Source organism: Sorghum bicolor, chromosome 9 (genome assembly GCF_000003195.3).
Source record: "Sorghum bicolor cultivar BTx623 chromosome 9, Sorghum_bicolor_NCBIv3, whole genome shotgun sequence".
In the NCBI taxonomy this organism is placed as follows: domain Eukaryota; kingdom Viridiplantae; phylum Streptophyta; class Magnoliopsida; order Poales; family Poaceae; genus Sorghum; species Sorghum bicolor.
In genome coordinates, this window is record NC_012878.2 from 47,823,496 (window position 1) to 47,839,966 (window position 16,471).

General features: G+C 48.4%; 2 protein-coding genes across 2 annotated transcripts; one reads left to right on the forward strand and one right to left on the reverse strand.

Moving 5' to 3' along the window:
- On the forward strand, nucleotides 305-1,208 carry LOC8085079 (snakin-2). The gene is made up of 3 exons (XM_021448331.1): nucleotides 305-483; nucleotides 607-640; nucleotides 790-1,208. Exons 1-3 carry the CDS (start codon nucleotides 415-417, stop codon nucleotides 975-977), a joined length of 291 nt encoding a protein of 96 aa, XP_021304006.1. The 5' UTR covers nucleotides 305-414; the 3' UTR covers nucleotides 978-1,208.
- LOC8085080 (phospholipase A1-Igamma1, chloroplastic) lies at nucleotides 3,361-7,037 on the reverse strand. The gene is made up of 2 exons (XM_002440997.2): nucleotides 5,452-7,037; nucleotides 3,361-3,924 (listed from the first exon to the last, which is right to left on the reverse strand). The coding sequence occupies exons 1-2, from the start codon at nucleotides 6,885-6,887 to the stop codon at nucleotides 3,615-3,617; spliced, it is 1,746 nt and encodes a 581-aa protein (XP_002441042.2). The 5' UTR covers nucleotides 6,888-7,037; the 3' UTR covers nucleotides 3,361-3,614.

Genomic DNA, 16,471 nt, shown 5'->3' on the forward strand with positions numbered 1-16,471 from the left:
TTTCTAGTACGAATTAGTAAGTGTCGATGTCACTCTAGGTAGATCAAGTGTGGCGACAATTAGACTTGCTCTTAGTAGCGGATCACCGAGTGAGACGGCTCAGCTGGTTTCGCGACCTTGTCGCCGAGAGATGATCACACCAACGGCGTGTGTGTGTGGGTACGTCGAGCTCGTGCACTGTGCACAGCGAGCGTGCCGCCGCCCACTGTTCCAGTGTGCGTCGTCTTCGTCCGGGGAATCCTCTCCTCTCCAACCGCCGGCGGTCGGCCTATAAATTGGGGCTTCCGCGCGCACCAGCCAGCCAGGCTCCCTCCTCGCCTCTCTCTCGCATTGAGATAGCTAGCAACGACCGTACTATCCGTCATCCGTGTCTCTCTCGTGCAACGAAGCAAGCAAGAAAAGCTTGGTTCCACCATGGCTAAGGCCAGCACCAGCAGGCTGCTCTTCTCCCTCTCGCTCGTCGTCCTCCTGCTCCTCGTGGAGGTGAGAGCACGTACAGACACGAGCTTGCATTGGTTAATTAACTAAAGCGCTTCTCTTCTGATCGATGCTTAAGCACGCAATTCGTGCTAATTGGTTTGGGTTTCTTGGCGTTGTGCACTGCAGACCACTGCTCCCCATGGACAGGCTGACGCCATCGGTAAGCAAGCCCCTGCTGCATTACATTCGTGTGACTCTAGCTAGCATATATATATGTCTCTTCTTGCTCTGCACATGCATGCATGCATCATGCATCATGCTGATCACAATATTAGTATATATTGATGTTTGTTGGGTGAACGCAAGCAGACTGCGGCGCGAGCTGCTCGTACCGGTGCAGCAATTCGGGGCGGCCCAAGATGTGCCTGAGGGCGTGCGGCACCTGCTGCCAGCGCTGCGGCTGCGTCCCGCCGGGCACCTCCGGCAACGAGGACGTCGTCGTCTGCCCCTGCTACGCCAACATGACAACCCACGACGGCAAGCACAAGTGCCCGTGAACCACCCGTGTGCATCCCACGCACACTCCCAGCGCAGATCAGCCTACCAAGACATGCATGCATGATACTGCTTCATCGATCCTACCTATATATAGCTACTGCTACGCCATCCGTAAGTCGTCCATCATCAGTGTTCAATGTGTACGCGTGTATGCTTTCAGCCTATATGTAGTACTATGCTCCATGCCATTACTCTGAATTACGCAAAATCCAAGCTCTGTATTCCGATCATACGTACGTACATTAATAAACAGAAGATATATATATATATATATATATATATATATATATATATATATATATATATATATATATATATATATATATATATATATATATATATATATATATATATATATATATATATATATATATATATATACTAAGAGCATCTCCAAAAGACTAGGTAAAATTATATTCTAAACTACAAGATTTAGCCATTGTGTAAAATAAAAAACTCACTCAAAACATAAAGTTCTACAACAGCCTTTGTATAGGATAGCTAGTGAGGACGACATGCTATATATGACAAGCAAAAGTTTAGGAATAGCAAACTTGCTATTTTAGCAAATCAGATAGCACACCTGTTGGACTTTAATTTTTGCTCTAAAATTGTAAAAGTAGCCTAGATAACATAAATAGCATATCTGTTGGAGTTGCTCTAATATAAACTAGTATGAGAATGTGGTGTCCGCTTGGATTGTGGAACGAACGCTGTACTGCACGATAATCTCTAGCGAACAAGCTTTTTATCATTATCCCTGTATGTGCAAAAGGCGACGAAGCCTTATACAACGTTTCTCCTCTTGTTTAGCCATTCGGCTTCTAGCTATATATGTTTGTGTGGCAAAGTTGCTCGATCGAGCTGAGCTTATGTGCAGATGCATGATCTGGGTATCTCTCGATCGAGTCTCGACGTTAACTTGAGTCTCTCCACAACTCGTAAGCAGCCCGCCACCGATCGATCGATCGCTCACTCCAACTGACGCCGCCGTAAGCTCATGCATCGAATCGAGCCAAACAAGCCGACGTGCATGTACAGTACGTATTAATAAGGGCGCACGACTCTTCTTTTTATGGAAACGCTGCTAGTCTACTACAGCCCAACTACAGGGTAGGCATATAGTATATACCACACGACAAAATGGTTGCCACTTGCCAGTGGCGTTTTCCCTGCCCACCAAAATCTTACACATATCATAACACAAAACGTCGTATCGATACAAAACCTACAGTATTGTTCTTGTTATTTTTTAAATTAGGCAACAAAAGTTCTAACAATGTTTTTCAAGTTTTTTTCCCATGATTCCACCAAATAGATGTTTTACGTCGAATATTTTTCTTTAATGGATCGTCCTGCTTGCCATTCAACCATAGTTTTTTAGACAAGCAAACGGGCTTTCGATGGCACTTACAATCGTGAAAACCCATAACAAAACATTCTCGTAAAGTGAAACAAAAACAAGCCAAAACTTTGCACATCACTAATTGCAAAACTTGAGATGCAAAATTGATATAAAAAAATTGATATGAAAATGACAAACTTTGAATGTGTCCTGTACTAGTGCACACATATATGGACTTTGTCATTTTCATACAAATTTTGTAGATCGATTTCACTTTTGTATCACAGCTTTTGCGACAACATAGAAATGGGCCAATAGGTAAGAGGGTCAATGGCTCTCTCTTTTATGGGCCAATACTTTTTTCGAAAAGTCAATCTCTTGATGGAGATCAACACCGTATATAGGCCACAATTCATTTTGTATATGATCCAAAGTCTAGTTGTGAGAAAAAAACAGTGCTAAATGGCTGACTAATTCAGCTGATAAGCTCAAGCGAACATGACGAACAAGCTGGAACGGCTTGTTCGCTTGAGCTTATCAGTATTTTTTCTCACAACAAATGAACCATCGCTTCTACCGATAATTATTTTCTTTCTACCAACAAATTGTCCTAAGAAAACTCATTTTAGGTTTGATGAATTCTATTAAAACATTATCAAGTTCTATAAGTATACGTACTCATAAAACTTGATATTTTTTAATAGTTTCATCCTAAATATTAATGAAACTTTATTTTGATTATATTAGGATAAATGTATAGTGACTTCTTTTTTTGGGCGACGGCGGCGGCGAAGGCAGTAGCTGTCACTGTGCGTGCTGATGGCAACCGAGCTATGGACAGTGTCAAGGCCACTTCTATCTCTAATATCGTTGTATATCATGAGCCAATATAGATAGATAAAGTCCCTACAAACGTATACTTGCGGGTCTAATTTGTACTATTTCCGAACTAGCTAGAGAAAGAGACGATTTCGATACACGACTACATGAGCCTCTACCGAATTGCCATGAACTTCATCAGTGTCCAGTATGCCATGTGTGGTGATTAATTCTTTCTACACACAATGAATCGGAGAGTACGTAACACCAATAATAATACACGTTCAGATCACACATGACATATGATGGATCGAGAGATAAGATCCCATGCGTATTTATTTCATTTCAGCTCCGCCGCGGCTAGCTAGCTTTGCATGTCAGTGCGGCGGCACGGCATCATATCATCACGAACAACAACTGGTGTCCCCGGCCGGGGCGGTGACGGTGAGAGAGCTATAGCTATATATAGTAGCTAAGGTTCATGCATGTGCTTTGGCTTATGAGAATGCATGTCGTCCTGGCCGTAACGACGGTGGTGGTGCTGCTTGTTGTGACCGTGGTCGTGGTCGTAGTCGTGGTCGTGGTCGTGGTCGTCGAGGTGGCAGCCGTGGCGGTCGGGCTGGACCCATCGGCCGTCGGGGCCGCGGACCATGCCCTTGTTGTGGTCCTGGCGCCAGCAGGGGGGCACGCCGTGGTGGTCCTTGAGGAAGTCGCACGCCTTGTTCACCAGCGCCGGGTCGCGCCCGCTCGCCAGCACGAACCGCTCACCGCGCCCGTGGTACCTGCACAACACTCACTTAATTTTATTTACGGGAGAATCAGTGTGGATGACGATGGATCAGACGCTGAGGCACATGCTTCGGTAATAAATTTGCGGCAGCCTGTCCAATCTGCCATGCCGATAATGATCGGACTCGTACCACGCCGGTACGGGGTACGTTTGGGTGTACTATGCTTGACCTTTTCCGGCCATTCCGTAGCATTTTTATTTCACAATAAATTAGAAAATAATATTTTAAATTATAACTTTTCAGCTAAGCGAATAAGCTTTATATCTATTTATAAACACAAATCTGCTGAGGTCTACACTAAAACTTTTACTTCCTCGGTAAAAAAAATGCACTTTGCAAGTTTTTAACTTAATTTTTTAACAAAAATTAACTGCATACATTATCTGTAAATCGTGAGATAAATCTTTTAAACTTAGTTATTTTATGATTAGATAATGTTTGTCAAGTAAAAACGAAACTGCTAAAAAATTTCGCAACTAAATATAGCCGTAGTACCATTTTTTAGAAGGAAGAGGAGTTACCTTCCGTCAGCCTGGCTGTCTGCCTGTCTGTACCGGATCCACGAGATCCGCAGCAGACGCCAGTCGCCAGACGGCTGTTTTTTTTAAGGTAAGGGTACCAAGACGTGGCTGATGATAGGAGTACATGAAGTATTTGAATACGAACAACGAGGCGTCGTTTAGTCTCAAGATTACGCATGGTCCCGTCCAACTTCAATTGATAATTTCACTCACAGCCTGGAATCTCTCTAAACAATTGTGTGTCCAGCTTTGTCGCGCGCGTTGTGCTTGTTGAACCAGCTACGTACTGTAGCGTCTTGCACGGATCGGTTGGGAGGTGGGGTACGACTACGACCGGATCAGATCCTTTGTTCATCCTTTCTGTGCAAAATCTGATGACTAGGCTGTCATATCTGTTACTACTCTGTTAGTTGCGACCATGTAGGCTCCCCTCCGATCCCCCATGATTCGATTCGATGATCGTCTCTACTCTATTAATTTGATACTAGTATAATCTACACGGCACGCATGTAGGCTGGAACATCGCATGCACACATTTAATTTGTCTCCAAACTAAACCTAATCACTTTTTTTATTTGAAAAAAATCATTGCACAGCCCAAAGGCGCGCGCACGTTTCTATCAAAAAAAAAAAAACTCGAGTCATCATCTCATAGAAAAATGGAGGTCAGGGTCAGGCCAAAGCCAATTGCTAGGTGCCCTGTCCTTTGCACGCACTTAACAGTGACTAGCATGCATGTATCGCCGTCTAATCACACGAATTAATTTCATTCATCTTACGTGTCCTCTGGGCTGGCGGCCTGATGATATCATGATAGCCTGTCTCAAGATCCCACCCCCAAACCTAATTTCTTGTGTCAAATGTCCATCGAGCAATCAAGCGACGATGGCGACGCTGTCTAGTGTTAGTAGGTACGTACGTACTACGATGGAGTAGCTAGAGAGAGAGAGATCGAGAAGGTTACCACCCCAGCGGCAGCAGGTTACAGCTAGCTTACCCGTCGATGAGGTGCAGGTGCGCCTCCAGGTCGTGGTAGCACGCCGGGTCCAGCGTGTCCTTGAGGAACGGCGACCGCTTGTGGTCCAGCCGCAGCTCCACGCCGACGTGGGTGTAGCACCATGGCAGCCGCAGCATCCCTTCCGCCACGCGCCGCACCACCTCCGGCGCCCCCTCGTTCAGCAGGATCCCCGGCATCCGCGTCACGTTGTCGTGCACGTTCACCACCCGCAGCGCCTTCACCCCGAGCTCCGTCTCGAACCGCCGCTTGAACGCCGCGTTGCCCACCCGCGGACCCCCAAACGAGTACACGCACACCGGCGCGGCGGTGCCCACGCCGCCCACGCCCACGCCGACGTTCGCGCCGGTCTCCGCGATGTCGTAGGCGCTGAGCATGGCCAGCGCGCTGCCGAGGCTGTGCCCGGTGACCGTGATGCTCACGTCCTCGCCCGCCGCGGCGTACCGCGCCACGAGGCGGCGGACCTCCGCCAGCACCTGCTGGCGCGCCGAGTACTTGCAGAACCGGCACCCGGGGTCCCTGTCCGTGTACAGGTCCACGAACCCGGCCAGCACCTTCACCTCCGGGTCGTCGCACGGGATGCCTTCCTCGGCGACGGGGCGGAGGAAGTCCATGAGGTCCGACACCCACTCGAGGCGCGTCACGGTGCCGCGCCACGCGATGGCGATGTCGCGCCGCCCCAGCAGCGCGGTCTCGGCGTCCGTGGACACGGCCACGTACCCGATCCAGTTGGCGCTCTGGCTCCAGATCCGGGCGCCCGCGCGGGACTGCGGGAAGAAGTTGGGGAACCGGATGTTGGACGTCGCGAACAGGTACCGGGACACGGCGTACCCGCGCGCCGCGTCCGGCATGCCCAGCCGCGAGAAGAGCTCGCGCCGAGGGTACTTGCAGCTGCCGCAGTACCGGGAGGAGGGGTCGTAGTCGAAGGCGTCGTAGCAGGCCTGCGCCAGCTCGCCGTACCGGATCAGCTCCGACCGCAGCAGCGGGTCCATGGGGTCCAGGAGACCCGCCCAGTCGTCGCACCCGTGGATCTCGCGCCACCGCCTGCGCAGCTCCTCGTGTTCCAGCTGGTGGTGCTTCTTCCCCGCGCCGCGGCGCCGAGCGGCGGCGTCATTGTCTTCTTCTTCCTCCTCCTCCTCCTCCTCCTCTTCGTCTTCTTCTTCGAGCAGAACGTCGTCGCGGTGGTACTGGGCGTTCGCGACGTCGTGTTCCAGCCGGCCCACGAGGGAGGCGACCGCCGCGTCGTCCTTCGTGGCCGCCAAGGGGAGCCGCAGTTTGTCTGCGGTGGTGAGTGATGATCGCCATCGGCGAGGGGCTGGGCCGCATAGGAAGGGGAGCTGTGTGTGGGTGGTGGTGGCACGGCGGGGGAGAGTTGGGAGCCGAGCGGCCGGAAGGTCGCGGCAGGAGAGGGGCGCCATTGGAAGGCGGGTGAGGTCGTCGTCGTCTGCTGGATGCTGAGGAGGGCAACTGAGGGCGACCCCGGTTTTGTGCTTGTGCCCACCAGCGACCAGCGAGGCAAGAACTGGACGTCAACGCAGCGGGGTAGCTCAGTGATGCATACAACTACTATACTAGTGCTGGTTGCCGTCATATTTGGTGGAAATCGGTCGCACTCGAAGCTTTCATCTTGACTTGCTCCATACAAGGAGGTATCTACCGGTCGTCAAAATCAATAGCTTTCATGTTATCAATTGTCATATGCTCACCTATTTTATTGGACTGTCGTCGATACAAAGAGAAAGAGGTATCTATTAGTCGTCTCGAGATTTATTAATCTAACTCAATTATTCAAAAGTCTTTATACAAATAAGATGTATGTACATACGTTCGTTTATAAATGTAAATACGTGCTTATATATGTGACCTTCTTTGGTCCTGTTTAGTTTTAAAAAATTATAAAAAAAAATTCTATGTCACATCAAATCTTTAAATACATATACAAAACATTAAATATAGATAAATAAACTAATTGCAAAGTTTGTCTGTAATGTTCGAGATAAATCTTTTAAGCCTAGTTAGTTCATAATTAAACAATAATTATTAAATACAAATAAAAATATTATAATAGACAAACCTAAAATTTTTCACCAACTAAATAAGGCCTTTGTCTGGGTCTCAGAAAAAATCAGTAGCTTACTGTTTAGGTCATGTTTCATATTATGACATAACAACAAAAATGAAATCGTTAGTGGCCGTGATTTGAACAAGCTACATGAGAAAATGCGAACGAGAGGTTGAGTAATATGTTCACATGGTTTGGCTGATAAGCTATAGTAGAAAGTATTGGTTGATTTATTGTGATTGAAAAACATTGTTGAATGACTGGCAGATTTGGCTGATAAGCCCAAACGAAAGTCTTTGGCTCTGTTCACTGTTTTCCATCCTCTCTCATGCTGTCAACCAACGAGTTTTTTTTCTTAGGCCTTGTTCACCCAAAAACCAAAAACTTTTCAAGATTCCCTGTTACATCAAATCTTGCGGCATATGCATGGAGCATTAAATATAGATGAAAACAAAAGCTAACTACACAGTTTGCTTGTAAATCACGAGATGAATCTTTTAAACCTAGTTAGTCCATAATTGAACAATATTTACCACAAACAAAAAAGTGTTACAGTGTTCAAAAACTTTTCATTTTGCAACTAAACAAGGCCTTAATTTTATTTGCTCGCATCGCCATGTCATACGGGGATTTGAAATGCTGAACACATTATCTCCACCATGATGACAATTCAATAAACGTTACTATTCATACCCCAATCGCCCTATCGCTATACATGGCCATGTAGCTCGTGGCTCGGTGTCCCGGCTCTTGTCCCGACGATTTGGTCTGGCCTGAGCACGGCCCATGGGACCAGGCCGTGTCTGGGCCATCACCCAGGCACGCGGCACGATACGGGCACGACCCATAGTGGCCACGTGAAAATAAACTATTGGTGTAGTTGTAATTTGTATATATATATAATGTTAATTGTTATATTTATGAAAATAGTGAACAATTGGTGAAAATGATGAAATGCTTTAGCATTTGGTGAAAATGTTGATAAAAATAAGTTGTTGTCGGCTTGATGGGTCGTGGACCGATACAACATGGCAAGACACGGCCATACATCCGGTGAGCTTCTGAATGTCCTTGACATTCTTGGGTGGTCGCATATCGAGCACTGCTTTGACTTTTGAGGGATTCGGTCGTATGCCGTCGCGGCTGACGACGTTGCCGAGTAGTAGACCAGAAGGGACCCCAAAGATGCACTTTTTGGGGTTAAGCTTCCACTTGTATTTGTTTAGTGCCTTAAAGGTTCGGTCTAAGTTGTCGATTAGGGTGCTTGCGTCTCTTGTTTTGACGACGACGTCGTCTACATAAGCCTCGACGAGGTCATCACGAATCTCGTCGTGGAGGCATTGCTGGATGGCCCGTTGATAGGTGGCTCCGGCGTTTTTGAGTCCGAAGGACATGGTCGTGTAGCAGTATGCGCCGAAAGGAGTAATGAAAGACGTTTTGATCTGATCATCTTCCTTTAGCGAGATCTGGTGATAACCAGAGTAGCAGTATAGGAAAGAGAGGAGTTCGCATCCGGCCGTTCAATCGACCACCTCGTCGATGCGAGGGAGACCAAAAGGATCTTTAGGACAGTGTTTATTGAGATCAGTGTAATCAACGCACATTCTCCATTCATTATTCTTTTTGCGTACAAGAACCGGATTGGCGAGCCAATCGGGATGATACACTTCTTTTATGAATCCGGCTGCTAGAAGCCGTGTTATTTCTGTCCTAATAGCCTCCTTTTTGTCACGAGCGAACCGTCGCAGCTTTTGCTTGATGGGTCTTGCGGTCTTCGAGACATTTAAGGAGTGCTCGATGAGGTTTTGTGGGACGCCGGGCATGTCTGCGGGTTTCCATGCGAAAACGCTCACGTTGTCCCTTAGAAACCTGACGAGCGCGTCTTCCTATTTGGGATCCAGGTTGGCCCCGATGAGGGCCGTCTTCTCGGGGCTGCCTTCAACCAGCTGTACTTCCTTGTACTCCTTGGATTTTGAATTCTTCCTGGCGGTCTCCTGCTCGGGTAGTCGGAGCTGGTCGGGAGGAACCTGTGCAGCTTGGGCTGCTATTTCTGCCATGCGAATTGAAAGATCAATTGCTTCAGTGATCTTGAAGCTCTCCTCCTCGCAAGTATATGCAGTGTAGACATTGCCTCTGACGGTTAGGACGCCCTTCTCTGTAGGCATTTGGAGGACCAGGTATGAATAATGTGGAACTGCCATGAACTTTGTCAACGATGGTCGGCCCAGTATAGCGTGGTAAGTCCCATCAAAGTCGGCGACCACAAAGTTGACGAACTCTGTTCGAAAGTGGTCGGACGTGCCGAATTGGACAGGCAGTGTTATCTGTCCGAGGGGCACTGAACTCTGACCTGGCAAGACTCCCCAGAATTGAGCGTCGTAGGGTTTTAGCTGTGCCGGAGATATCTTGAGGACGGGCAAGCTGTTGCGAAAGAGGATGTCAATGGAACTTCCTCCGTCCACGAGCACGAGCTCCAATCTGATGCTGTTGATGCAAGGGTCCAAGATTAGAGGGAAGCGACCTGGCTCCGGGATAGCAGCCCACTGATCCTTCCTGCTGAAGGAGATTTCCCTGTGCGACCAGGAAGGAAATTTTGGATCGGCGATCAGGGCATCCGTGCTGTCTATGTCGAGGCAGACTCTCTTTAAGAGCTTTCTTTCTCGTTTAGACTCGATGGAGACCTTGCCCCCGAAGATGGAGTGGACCACGTCAGTAGGACTAACATACTGGTGTCGTGGGTCCCTATCCTGGTCTTCGTCCTCGTCTTCGTGATCGCGCCCGTCTTGTTTCCCGTTTTCTTGGCGGGGTCGTCTTGAGCAGCCCGCCGCGTATAGATGCTTTTGAGGACGCGGCACTCTTCCATGGTGTGGTTGGACTTTGGATGCAGTTGGCATGGTCCCTTCAACGTCTTGTTGTAGTCTTCTTGGTAGTCCCGCCGCCCGTTGGGGCGCTTGACTATATTCACCTCGTGGTCGTGGTCGCGGGGGCGCTTTCCTCTGAAGTCATCGCGATTATCGCGCCGCCTGTCCCAACCTTCCCTGTGATCGCGGTTGTCGGGGCGACGATGGTTCTTGTTGTCGAAGCGACCACGACTATCGTCTCGTCGAGGAGGCTGCTCGGGTCCTCTCGCATCATCCCGAATGAGTTTTTCTGCGTCGTCGGCGTCGACGTAGTTTTTAGCCGTGGCAAGAAGCTCGACCATCGTTGTTGGTCTTTTGCGCAGCAGCTTGTTCCTTAGTGCTTCATGGAAGCGCAGCCCTTTGATGAAAGCAGATATGGCCTCGTCGTGGAAAATTTTTGGGATCTTAAGGCGCATATCCGAGAATCGTCGGATGTAGTCGCGCAGAGGCTCGTTTTTCCCGTCCCTTATCCTTTCGAGGTCGTACTTGTTCCCAGGCTGCTCGCAGGTGGCGATGAAGTTGTCGATGAAAGCTTAGCGAAGTTCTTCCCAGGAGTCGAAAGAGTCCTCGGGCAGGCCTAGGAGCCACTGGTGACCAGCCTGGTCGAGGACTACTGGGAAGTAGTTGGCCATGACGTGCTCATCTCCTGCTGCTGATCGGACAGCGATCTCGTAAAGAGTGATCCAGTTCTCTGGGTTTTCCTTGCTGTCGTATTTTTTGAGTTTCTCGACCTTGAAATTACGGGGCCACACGACCTGGCGGAGGTGTGAAGAGAATTGTCTCAAGCCCGGAGGACCGTGCGTTGCATCGTACTCAATGCGACGCAGGTTTTCGTGAACTGCTCTTTCCGTGGCGCGCCTGTTGATGCGGTTCCGGGTGTCTTTGGGAGGGATATTGTATCGGAGATCCCTGTACTGGTTTACTTCCTGACCACGCCTGCGATTCTGTTTGCGGTAGCCGCCAGCGTCCCGACCACCATTGTCACGCCGTGAATCTTTTCGATGATCGTTGGGGGAACGGCTGCGGTGGTGGTCGCTGGGTTGTGGTGAGGTCCGGCTGCGATGGGTCTGGTCGGAGGAGACCTCTGCATAGGAGATAGCTTGGACTCTTTTGAGCAGAGTGGCTGTCTGTCCCATCGCGGCGATCAGGTGCGTGCGCACGCTGGACCGGACACCCTGGCACTCGCGAGTGTCAGGGAGTCGATCTAGGTTGGCCATGGCGACAGCCACGTTAGCGCTTGGCGTTTTGTAGACTTGCTGATCTCCGACCATGTCGAAGGCATCGGTGAGGTTATGCGGTGGGAGTTGCCGTTCCTCGTCCGCGCGTCGTCGGGCGCGGTCGGCGTTGCGCTGCTCGCGGAGCTGCCTCTGCTCGTCTGTCTCTCCATCGACGACCGGCTCATCGCCGCTAACATTGAGGACGAGGTCTCCACGCCGAGGTGGAAAGACCGGGAAGCGAGAGAAACCCGGAGGGTACGACGGTAAATCCAGGTCGTAGTCTTCGTCTTCGGAGTTTATGACTTCGGGAGGGACGGAGCCAGTACTAGAGTTTGTACTGGAAGCCTGGCCATCCCGCTGTTCTCGGATCGTCACCATGTTGACGTAGTGATGAGCTGGTGGATTGCTCTGCTTTGGCAACCAACCAGCCCCGTTGAGGAGGGATTGGATGTGCCGTGAGAAGTGAACGGCCGAATTCTCCAGCCCGTAAGGAGAGCCTTGATCTGGAGCAACCTTGAGTTTGACGGTCCGTCCTGAGGGGGTGGAGGTTATCGTCAGAGACGTTCCCAGCTGTTCGTGTGTGACGACACAAGTTGGCCGGTAGGAGATGTAAAAGCCTGTTGGCGTGGCTTGGTCAGGCTGGCGCGAGATCCCATCTATTAGTCGTGAAGCTTCGAGAAGCTTGAGATCGGCGCGATCGAGAGCTCGGAAAAGGTCCGAGCCATCGATCTTCTTTCCCTTGTAGCGCGGAAACGGTGGTCGGGTGCTCGGTGCCGGCGTCCGCGTGGTCGGAGCCGATGCCACCGTGATCCCAGATTGGATCTGGGTTTCTTTCGAAACCGTGGCCGTGAGGCCACCGCCGCGAGTTGTCCACGTAATCTGGCCGACGGTGAACGTGAGGCCTTCAGGCACGGCCGCGGAAGCTGGAACGATGACCATCTTGTTCGCTGGAAAAGCTGTACGCACACCCCCTACCTGGCGCGCCACTGTCGACGAAAGCTAGTCGGCAGTCTACCCTGGGGTATACCCACGGTAGTAGTTTATCGTTAGACGGTGCGCAAGCTACGAACTCGATGGTGACGCAAGACACGGACAAGCTTTTTATCCAGGTTCGGCCGCCGTGTGGGCATAATACCTACGTCCTGCGTCTGGTTGTATTGACTGTGTTGAGAGAATAATGATGTCCTAGGGGGTCCCTTACCCCTCCTTATATAGTCCGGAGGGCAGGGTTACAGGCCCGAAAACTAATCCTAGTCGGTTACAATTGCCATAGATAGTTCGATATCAATTCCTATCCTAACCGACTAGAATCCTGCTTGATCTCCACGTCTTGTTTTCTTGCGCGAAACTCCGAGCTGTCGGATCAAGCCTCGAACTTGTCTCGTAATGGGCCAAGCCTCCTGGCCCAAGTCTAACCGTAAGAGTATAGAGGTTTATACCCCCACACTTGACGGGTCGGCACGACACAAAAACTGGCCCACGGACCGTGCCTTGAGCTAAAGGCCAAATACGAAGCCTGTAGAGGCACGGCCCGCTGGGCATAACGGCCCATAATAACCTGACGACCTGCGGCACGGCACGGCACGACGTCGGGCCGCGTTGGACATATATATACCTATCACTCTAGGCTACTTCCTACCAGGAGCCCATGAGAGCACCTGCAGTAGAGCGTGAGGCTGAAATATCATTTCATCAGTCACTGGCAGCGCATCCGTGTTTGTCTTTGATTTGAACCCCCAATGTATCTATCAAAGTTTGGACTCTATTTGCATCGCTGTGGTATGATTCTTTTTTATTTACCTTCTTTTCTACTTTTTCCAACTAACATTAACTGTTAGTTCTAGGCTTGGTTCAGTTCCCAAAAATTTTCAAGATTCTTGTCACATCAAATCTAACGTATGCATGGAGCATTAATTAAATATAGATGAAAAAATTAATTTCATAGTTTACTTGTAATTTCCGAGACAAATTTTTTGAACCTAGTTAGTCCATAATTGATAGACAATAATTATTAAATACAAACGAAAATGATAGCCAAAGCTAAAAATTTCCACGAATTAAACAAGGCCCTAGTCGATCCAAACAATTCCTATCCATATCACGGTCAAGACGTAGTGGAGTAGATAGTTATAGTGAACAGCTAACTAGTTTGTATATGCTAAATGTTCATGCTTCATGAACACTCATGGCTACAAAAACAGAATGTTGCGAGTGTAATGCTCAAAATGTCTTTGGAACGCAGGATTTTAGAAACACAGAAATAAGAAAAGTGTAGAGATAAAATGCCCCGGCATCTTGAATCCTATGGATTAAGAAAACACAAGAAACTGCAAGATTAAATGTTTGGATGGAGCGTAGAAAAAGTACAAGAATTCGATAAGAGAGTGACACAAAGAAAACTTTCTATGAAGCTCAACCTGATAAAACCCTCTGAAACAAGTCATTCCACTGGAATTTCTTAGGATTCTAGAAACTAAATTCTGTGTTCCAAAGCGGTTTAGAGGAATTTTCTTATAGAATTTCTCTATTTTTCCTTTGTTCCGAAAAGAGCCTTAAACTTGAATTATCACGGTGTTTTTTTAATATAATCTTAGTCGGTACCTTCCCATTACAAGGCTCATCACAAAGACATATATATTCCATCTCATGTATTCTTAGTTGGAATGTCTTTTTGTCCTAAAGACAATATGCTCACGTGTTTATTCCATAGTCTTTGGCTTATCACAAGGCTCATATAGTTGGTACCACCCAACCACTATGAAAAAGCTTATGTAGACTACCCTGTTCGTTTCTAAGCATATTGATGCGATGGAATGTCTTTGTTCTTCTCACTAAGCAGACAGCACTCAACAGTCACTAACTATAGACTTTGGAAGTGCTAATGTCATGCTGATCAACGAGTATTTAGGTTGTTGTGTTAGCAATTAGCATGGAAGAATTAAGAGATTTGCATAACAGATAATGCAAATCACTAGGAATTACATATAGTTGTCCATTTGCTGCCCATAAACTCGATGTACTGGTCTTGGCATGAAATAAAATCTTCCTTTTTCAAAAAAAAATGCTGCCCATAATGGGCTTTTGAACAAAAATTCTGTTCTGAGAATCTCTGTCTTCATTAGAAGAACGCTAGCAGAATGAATGGCTTCTTGCTCTCAGCTTCTCAAAAACTCTATTGAAGAGTAATACCGAAATGAATTGCTTTCCTACGTGCTTGCTACGTACAATATGCTCCACTGATGTCCCACCCTCATTTTCTATTGTGGGTTCTTGCTTCTATGCAAATTCTCTTCTTCTGTACTCCTTCAATTGATTACTTCCAATGGGAATAAGAAGATCCACATGCTTTCTATTGAGATGTTCAGGCAGTACCTATTTACCTATTTTATCTATTTGCATTACAGTTCAACAAGCAAATCATGAGAAAACTCTTGCCATTCCAGGTAATGGTGCATTGCTACCCTTTGGCGAATTTTTTTTTGACTGTCAACGGGGGAAGGGGGGGGGGGGGAGTCGTTCTCCACCTGATTATGTATTTCGTATGGGCCCTCAATGGCCTAGTTTGAAACAAGTTCTTACATATTCATCAGATAGATGAATTTTCAGATTCCATACAGTGGAAGATTTTGGGGTTGAGAGAAAAACTACTCGTAGATACTCAGCCTTCTCCTTGTCTCGCCGCTTCGAAGAGCTGTTTCCAGGCCTGGACAACATGCCTCTTTTACGGTGGTAGTCTGGCCTCCCACTGGACCGAAACTGCAGAGCATTGTCGAAGTAATTGCTGCACTCCAGTGGTGCACTGTCTGAATACCTTCTCATTCCTGGCCTTCCACAGCTGCCAGTGACAAAGAGCCACGAAGGAGGAGAAACCTTCCTGGGCGACCGGGGCTGGCCTGTTCCACGAGAGGAGGTTGGTTGGATCCGAAGGAACGTCCATCGCCAGACGGCTCCAGAACTGAGCTGCCATGTCACAGTGATAGAAGATGTGGGATTGCGTTTCTTCATGCAGCCCGCAGACTTCACAGGTGGGATCCGACACAATCTTCTTGAGTGTCAGTAGAGAGCGAGACTGCAACCTTTTTTGAGAAAGCAACCACATAAACATTTGGACTCTCGGTGGTGCAAACGACTTCCAGATGAAGGTGGCACTGTCAAAAGACGATGGTTGCCCTCTTGCCTTAAGCATTTTGTACAGAGCCCCGCTGTCAAGCTTTGACTCTTGCTTATAGAACATAGATAGTCTTTTATCCGGCAAGGTGGTGAGGTTGACCCGATGTAACTCCTCACTAAGTTGCCTCAGTTCGGCCATTGCAGAGGGGGATACGTGCGGTACCATGTAATTCTCGATGCCATGCCCAATAATCTCACTGACCGTAGCACTTTTGAAGTTGCAGTGACCGAGAACCAGAGGGAAGCGGTCAGCCAGAGCTTCATCTCCAAGCCATACATCGTCCCAAAAGGATGTTGATTTCCCGTTTCCAATATCGACCGATGTTATAGCCTGGTATAAAGGTAGTAGTTGTCGCAGCGTGTGCCAGTGATCTCCATGTACATCACCCTTGAGTGTTGCCAACGAAGCTCGTTCTTGAACCCACTTAGACCAGGCAGATGAGGAGGGGCAGTGCAACTGGTGCAGCAGCTTAAGCAGTAAAGTGACATTCTGAATGCCAATGTCACGGACGCCGAGACCACCCTGTTCTTTTGGATTGCAGACCACTGTCCAGGCCACCAAACATGCTGCCGTTGAGCCCTTCCCGTCCTTTGCTCCAGACCAGAGGAAAGCCCTTCTTTTTTTGTCCATCTGAGAGATGATTCCGGGAGGG